Raw genomic sequence first — 7984 nt, 5'->3', positions numbered from 1 at the left:
TAACTGTAATACATAATAGTAACCTGTTTAATATATGTTGCTTTGCACTGTGAGGAGGCCCACTCTTGGAAAGGAGTATTCACCTCTGTCTCCTCTAAAAAGTGATATCATCTTTTATTCATGTATTTTTATTTATACTTGTCAATATTAAAATTGCCCAATCTCTGCTTCTTTCTAAATACTTATTTGAATTAGTCACTTTTAGTAAACAAACTTGTTTGATGTGTTTTTGCCATACAGTAGCTAATAAGGAACTGTTTTTTAATCCAAAGTCTATTGTTAAAATGAAAATCATACCACATACAAGTCACACCCAATATCCTTTGCACCCTCAAGGCAAACATGGATATGTTCATGTAGTGCAAATGTCAATTTATTTTTAGCTTTTATGTGAACAAACAGGTTTGGTTTTTTTTAAGAATATTTATTGAATACATCAAAGGTATAACAAGTAATGGATACTGTGGGCGCCAAATGTAATAGGGTGAGAGTTTAGGAAATGTGAGAGTTTAGCAGTAAACGCTCACATTGGTTGAGTTTTATCTTCAAAATGGGAAAACATCTGAATGAGATTTTAAATCGTGAGAGTTTTTTAAGTCTAAAAAAACATTCAAGTTCACTCTGTTACTTTGTGTTTGGACTCTATTACATTGGCAAAGTTTAAAACGTGTCAGAAACTCTCACTTTTCTAAACTCTCACCCTATTACATTTGGCTATGTATATCAGACTGGGCATAAAGGCAAAAGGACAATTACCATGAAGAACACCAGATAATGGTTATACTGTAATCACACAAATGAGGCAGAAATGTGCATTACATTACAAACAGGAAAATGTAAACCCGGTTATAAACTAATAATACAGATTTTATCATAAAGTAAAAACAGATATTGAAGTACAGTAAGTGAAGAAAAGTGGGGTGTTATAGAGGGGTGATAGACAGGTGTTTTTATTAATGGATGTTCAAATGTGAAAATCTAAATCGAGCTGATATTTAGAAAAAATAGAAATCATTATTGATATAAAATGCTACAAAGACAACATGCAACTACTGTATGGGGAAGATGTGCGAAGAGGTGAAAAGTGTGATAAGTGTCATAAGAGCTGTAACAAACACTACTTATCACTTACATTTAATATTGACATGTATGAAAGCAGATAACATAATACCTATCAGTATGTGTTCTGTGCAGTGACAGCATTCATGGGGGACAATCTACGCACGAGAACTTGCTAATGTGCATTGGAGCCAGCTAGGAGGCAAGATGCAGCCCATCTGCACTAGGGCTGATGCACTGTGGGATTTTCAGAGATCACCAAAGCGAGGAGCTCTCTCTCTCGTTCTAGTGGCCAAGATGTTAATACAATTCAGTGTTATCACTTCCTACTCTGCATCAATAAGAGGTAAAGCACAAAGATCTATAGTGATAAGTGCCACTATAATACATCTACCAGAGCCGTAAATAGACTTTTTGGTGCCTTGTGCAAGAAAGAGCATTGGCGCCCCCCTCATTTTTCAAAGGGACATAATACACCCAAAAAAGGGCCATGGCTTCATGGGGAAGGACCAGGGAAGAGATAGGAGAGGCCAGGAGATGCTGGGGATGAAATAAGAGGACGCTACAAGCAAGAATGATAATAAACAGAAATTTGACAGGTCCAAACAGCGCCCCCTGACCTGTGGGGCCCTGTGCGATGGCACCAGCCGCACTACCCTAGCTACGGCCCTGACATCTACCATTATATTTCTTATTGATATGTCCCATCTTTCTATCATGGCTTATATAAAATCTATATCTATCCACAAAAAAGAAAACCTGAAAAAGAATATCTTTGTGTATAAAGATAAGTAATGATAAAAATTATGTCATCATGTTGCAGTGATCGCAATATACAAGCTATAGCATGTTTGTATGCCCTACAGGCAGTGCGGGACTTGGATTTTAATGAGCGGGTCCTGCAGGACGTGCTGTCAGTCACGGGCATGGTGCCCAGGCAAAAATGGAGTAGCATGGTCTGTGCTCGAATGAAACACAGTGGCGCGGTGCCGGCTGTGGGCTGTCCTGAGCCTGTTCTATGTCTGTTTCAGTTGGGTGCTTCAAGGCATCCTGCAGGAATGTGATCAGGGACGAGATGCACTAACATCTCGCAGCACTTACTGCCGGACACCGCCTCCCTGCTGATCGCATATGCACTAACATATGCGATCAGAAGCACAAAGGACAGCACCGATAAGAGCTGACCTTTGCGATCTGCCCTGTGCCGTGGACTTCCGGGTTTATGACCCGGGATTTCATCTGCACATGCGCAGAGTGACGCGATGGCCGCAGGGCATGCTGGGAGGGATCTGATCGGATCCCTCATAGCAGTGCAATGCGGTAGAAGCCCATAGGCTTCTATTGGGTAACGCCAGCAATAACTGGTGTTACCCACCGAATCGGAGATCCGGCAGCCACCCCTTAGTGCATACAGAAAATGGGGTTTAGACAGCATTTTTCGTTTAGTGCATCCCAGCCAATGAGTGGGAGAGGAAGCTCAGCCTGACCGTGCCCAGCAGTCCCGCACCGGGCAATGATCTCCTGGGTGTGATTTATCACTGGACTCCCTATGTCTCCCCCCCCAGCTGCTGCAGAAGTACCAAATGCCATGTCATCCCCTGTGACAGATCACACTGGAATTTGTAGTTCCTCAGTCAGCAAAGGCACAGGCTGCTTCTAAACATATTTTGTTCCCGCCACACGTTCTTATTCCTCTCAGCATGCTACCTCCTGATATCATGTATGTGCTGAGTTACATCACATGTCATGTCATATGTCTTTACCTGCTACAGGCAGTGTGTTACAGCTGCCTGCCCACATCCCCTATATCATGTGATGGGACCCAGACACAGTTGAGTAGGACACAATTTTTTTAAAGTAAGGGGTGTTCTTGCTCAGCACGATCACTGTGTTTGTATGTAATTACAGTTGGTATAACCACGAACCCCTCTTACCAATGTCAGTGATATGATATCACTACCACATTCACAATCTTCAAACATGTATATTATTTCCCATACTAACTCATAACATAATACCTCATTATGGAAACACATACACTCCTGAGAATCAACCAATAATAGCATTGCAACAATAACCACAACCATGTATAACAAATTAAATACAGAAGAAAGAAAAAAAGTCACCCATAGATACACAGACTGCATACAGGAAATAAAACTCTCTCTAGAGGAGAAAAATTGAGGACAACACAAATAGTACAATAGTAAAAGGTGAAAAGAAAAAAGGTAATGCTAAGGCTACTCTATATCATAAAATCAAGTTCTGATATGAGAAATAGACACATGAGATAGAAGAGGGAGATAGTTATAGAGGAAGAGAAAAAGTGTGTGTGTGTGTATGTGTGTTGGGGGGGAGGGGGAGTATTGAAGAAACAAGAGTAAAAAGAGGGGGAAAAAACCCAGTCAACATCTAGTATAGAATAAATCTGACCTGAGAAAAATAATGCACTGAAACACTGAGATGTTGCTGATATACTCTCTCTTTCAATCATATAGTAAAGATGAACAATATCCTGATAGAGTAGGTTTATATACAACACTTGCATCAAAAGGTTGTAAACTATTTGTTCCACTCTAACAAAGTAGTACAAGAACAACATTAGTACCATATTGCATTATCTAAGAGTTCTTAACATATACAAAGAATATTTTTATATCATGAATTAATGTTTTTTTTCTAGTGGTTTAGTAATCACTTCTTTAATTGTTTTGAAGTGCAGTGTACAAAAATTACTTGAACAAAGTACAATTTATTAATTTTGATCAAGTATAAAGCTATAACTAAATTATGTGGTCTATTTGTTATGAGGAAAATGTCTCCAACGGACTTTGCAATATACGTCATCACATTGTCCCTAACCTATCACTCTATCCATCCATCCTATCTCCTATCAGCTCTTATACAGCTGTTTTTGTGTTCTTGCATGCTTTTCCAATAAGCAATAAGTTCACTTGGACTTATATTATGGGAGGTAATAAGGTTATTATAGTTACATGGATCAAATGGGACACGATAATTATTAAACAAAAAATCTCCAGGAGGTGGCATTATCTGAATTTTTTCTCTGTCAAGGCAGATTCCTACAAATACATCCTCCAGGTAAACATACTTTACTTTAAAAGATGCCCTTAAAATCATTGGTGCAATATCCCCTGAAAACACATAACCTGTTCCTGAGCAAAAGCTGGGATAAAAGTCATTTGGGTAGAGGAAATGTGGCATGTGCCACTTACTGTCCGTATTTCTGTGTGGCCTGTGATTTAATAGTAGATAACCTGTAAAATAGTTTTGTGTTGGAGTCTTGTCTAGATTTAACAGTCTCAGCAGGTATTCAGTGTTGACAAACATATCGCTGTCAGTCTTCATGACATATTTTGCTTTAGGGCAGTAGGTAGAAACCCACTCAATACCCATCATAGTTTTGATGGTCAAGTTTTTATATGTATCCTTAAAGTCCTTTTGGATAATATCATGGTATGTCTCACTTTCTTCAGAAATTATTTTGGGATCCACAGTGCTGTCGACACCCAGCATAAATAAACAGATGATGGATATTCCAGTATCCAAGGCTTCCTTTCCAAATGTACTCCTAATGGCTGCACGGTTATCAACTTCTCTTGCAACTGTTGCTATTAATAATATTAAGGTGGGGATTTGGTCCTTGCATTTATTTGGCTCATTAATGATGTATGGATAGGAGTTTATATTTATGTATTCCACGGAGGACACTGATGGAGTTGGAGGAGAATTTAAAAGGTCATTTTTAATCAACTCAAATATATTTTGATTTATTTCATACATTTTCTGATCCTTTGAATAATTGTCCTGTGGTGACTTTGTGTTTTTTGTTGAAGAATTCAAATATACTTGTTGGTAAACCAAATACAAAAATAATAGACTACAAAAAGCAATCACACAAAGCAAATGTAAAATTAATGTCTTCATGGAGCAAAACAATCTTTTTGTAGGTAACAACATATTGAAATTGCTTAATTTTTAAGCATGAAGAAACTGAAGGCACCAACGTAGATATTATTCCATACATGTAGTATTTTTCACATTGTTTTTATTTTCTTTTCACCTGGAGAAAAAGTATAACAGAAAACATGTTAGAAGAAATACCAGCATTTTTTCCAGAGGTGGTTGAAACCCTTAATTCTCTTTGAGTCTAAATACGGATGTATTTTGGCTTAAAATTTGCATTCAGTAGCATGAATTGAGTGTGAATCAGCTTTTAATTCTCATATGTAAAAAAAAAAACTTGTCTGATTCTAAAACATCTTAATTTCATAGGATCAGCATTGTAGGTAGACAAATAAATAATAGCTTAAAAAATGAGCAGCATGCATGTACAAATCTCAAATATATATTCCACATGTAAAGGTGCCCATTCACTAGTAGATCAGGGAAAGACGGTACGATTGCGACATCGTAATCATACTGTCATTCCCCTAGGGATGCAGTGCCTACACTGAACAATTCATCGTTCAGTGTAGGCACATCAATCATCCCCGAACATGGGCAATCTGTCGTTATCGGCAGATTGGCCTGCATATTCGGCGATTGATGTCGGAAACGACCAGCGGGAGCGCGCATCACTGGTCGTTTCCGACATTTGGATACATGATTTGTGCACGATTTGCGGCCCATTTCTGAGTGATTGCACGATTACAATGTCTTAATCGTGCAATCGTACAGTGTAATCGGCTAGTGGATGGGCACCTTTACAACATCAACTCCTATAATCATTGTGGTTCAATAGTATATGCTTTGTTTAAATAATTTAATGATCAAATAGCATAAAAAAAATAAGTTAGGGTTAGCATACATTATTTCGGTATACCATATAGCCCCAACCACATAAATATTTTCCCTACTCTCTAAAATAAAAATATAGATATAAATTTTTTTAATAAAATACTCCATACAATGATCATCCAAACCCTGGTTTCCAATATTATTAAAATATTTAGTGGAGCCATGTCAGATAAAACTTTCTACTACAGCTACTACAACAACAGTGCTGAAAACCATGTGGCTAAAGAGTAGGCTGAAAACATAATCTTATTAATTCTGATATATTTTTGTTACCAAATTTATAATATATATTGTACAAGGACTTTTATATTTTTTATTTGCAATTATATTTTTATTTATTACCTCCGTATCTATTGAATATGTATTGCATATATTTCATATTATAATGCACATTACCTACAGTCTCCCTCATGAAGACTGACAGAGGGCTTTTTTAGCCTGAAGGCATATAAGGGTGTGGTTTGTTTGATAGGCAGGTATTTGTTAGAAATTCAATCCTATGAATGAAAGGGATGGCTCGGCGTAAGCTGATTAACCAGGTTTCTGTGGCTTTCCAGTTTGGATTTCCACCCACACAACCCTATTATTTCTTTCTTTTACGGCTGTTATTGGATTGTTGATATTTAAAATATTACAAAAGTGGTGCAGCATTGGCAGGGAAGAGCTGCTTATTGATTGGTAGAGACAGCTGGGCAAAAGAAGTAGTGACCGGGCATTTTCCCTATAAGGTGTTGATGAGTTAATCCTGCCTTTACAGGGAGTTCCTGTTAACTCTTTCAATTCTATGTCAGTTAAGGCCCTTGGGATGGGTACAGTTTTGATTTGAGTGGTACACTAGTTAGCTGGAGATGATTGCAATGCTTTTTTGGCTACTGTGGGTATATTAATTCAGTAAAGCTGTGTCTTTATTTGTCAATACAATTGTCTGTGTGTTTATTATTACTATTAAGTTTTGTTGTTGATAGTTAATTATAAGATGGTTTAACATAATATTGCTTAGTGAAGACACTAGTCAATAGGAGCATTATTAACACATACTTACAGTACAATAGTTTATATACCCATGTAGACCATTCAAATCTAAGTTTTCAAATATTTTACACACTTATCCAATGCATACAGTATGTGTGAAAGAGTCCCAGGTTTTAATGTTAGTTGTCAATGATACCTACATGGGGTGAAGTTGCTAAGGGTACCATAAGGGCTATATTTATCACATAGGCTATCTACAAACATGTTAAGGAATAGTGCAAATACTTTGTACTGATTCAATTTGTTTTGTTTTTAATTGCTATATGATTTGTATCAACAATGTTTGTAATATTAAACATAATAGATGAATGGACGCATTCGGTATGGAATGCCGGCTGCCGCATGACCGGCAGTTTGAATCCCGGCTGCGGCAGCCCGACAAAACAGCAGAGCCCGGCAGCGGAAGACCGACAGCACTGGAAATCCCGATTGTCTAAAGGAAAGTATAAACTATTCTAACCCCCTAACCCTAACCCTCCTTAGGGGTACCTAAACCTAACCTCCCCCCAAGTGCCTAACCCTAACCTCCTTCGATCAGGATGCCGGGCGACAGTGTGCCGGCGTCGGGAAAATGACAGGCGTCTGGATTATAGATGCCTGTCATTTAACCCTAGCCGGGATTAAGGATTCTAGATGCCGGCGGTCGGGATTACGACCGCCGGCATCTAAACGTATCCCGAATGGACATTGCATAGAGTCATGCTTATTGGTGTTAGTAGTTAGTCATGATTCTTAATGCATCACAGGAGGATAAAGTTTGCATTAGATTGATACTTAATATCTAGAGAACACATCTTTAGGTGGAATCCTGCATCTACTTCATGTACATAATTACTCATTTAGTATGTACTCGATGCATCAACTCTATATGTGTACTTTGCTACCATTTTGATCATCTTACAATTTATACATTATTTTGTGTACACATACAGTATTGTATACATAACATAAGTATTCAATACATTAAGGTGCCTTTTCATAACAAGCATTATATGTAGAGAGGACAATCCCAGGATCGGGATTGGCAGGATCCTGGGATATTGGCCTACAATTGGCAGGATTTGAATCCTGG

General features: G+C 38.0%; 1 protein-coding gene across 1 annotated transcript in view; it reads right to left on the bottom strand.

Moving 5' to 3' along the window:
* Window positions 1–446: 446 nt before the first annotated feature.
* LOC148517308 (beta-1,3-galactosyltransferase 2-like) overlaps window positions 447–7984 on the bottom strand; it is a 72142-nt gene continuing 64604 nt past the window's right edge. The window contains exon 2 of the mRNA XM_088478859.1: window positions 447–5143. Within this exon, the coding sequence (XP_088334985.1) occupies window positions 3943–5040 (1098 nt within the window). The 5' untranslated portion in view covers window positions 5041–5143 and the 3' untranslated portion in view covers window positions 447–3942. The remainder of the gene's footprint in view (window positions 5144–7984) is intronic.

The sequence above is a fragment of the Taudactylus pleione genome, unplaced genomic scaffold (genome assembly GCF_031769625.1).
Source record: "Taudactylus pleione unplaced genomic scaffold, aTauple2 ptg000223l, whole genome shotgun sequence".
Taxonomy (NCBI): domain Eukaryota; kingdom Metazoa; phylum Chordata; class Amphibia; order Anura; family Myobatrachidae; genus Taudactylus; species Taudactylus pleione.
The sequence above is the reverse complement of the archived record's forward strand: the minus strand, read 5'-3'. Positions and strand labels throughout refer to the sequence as shown.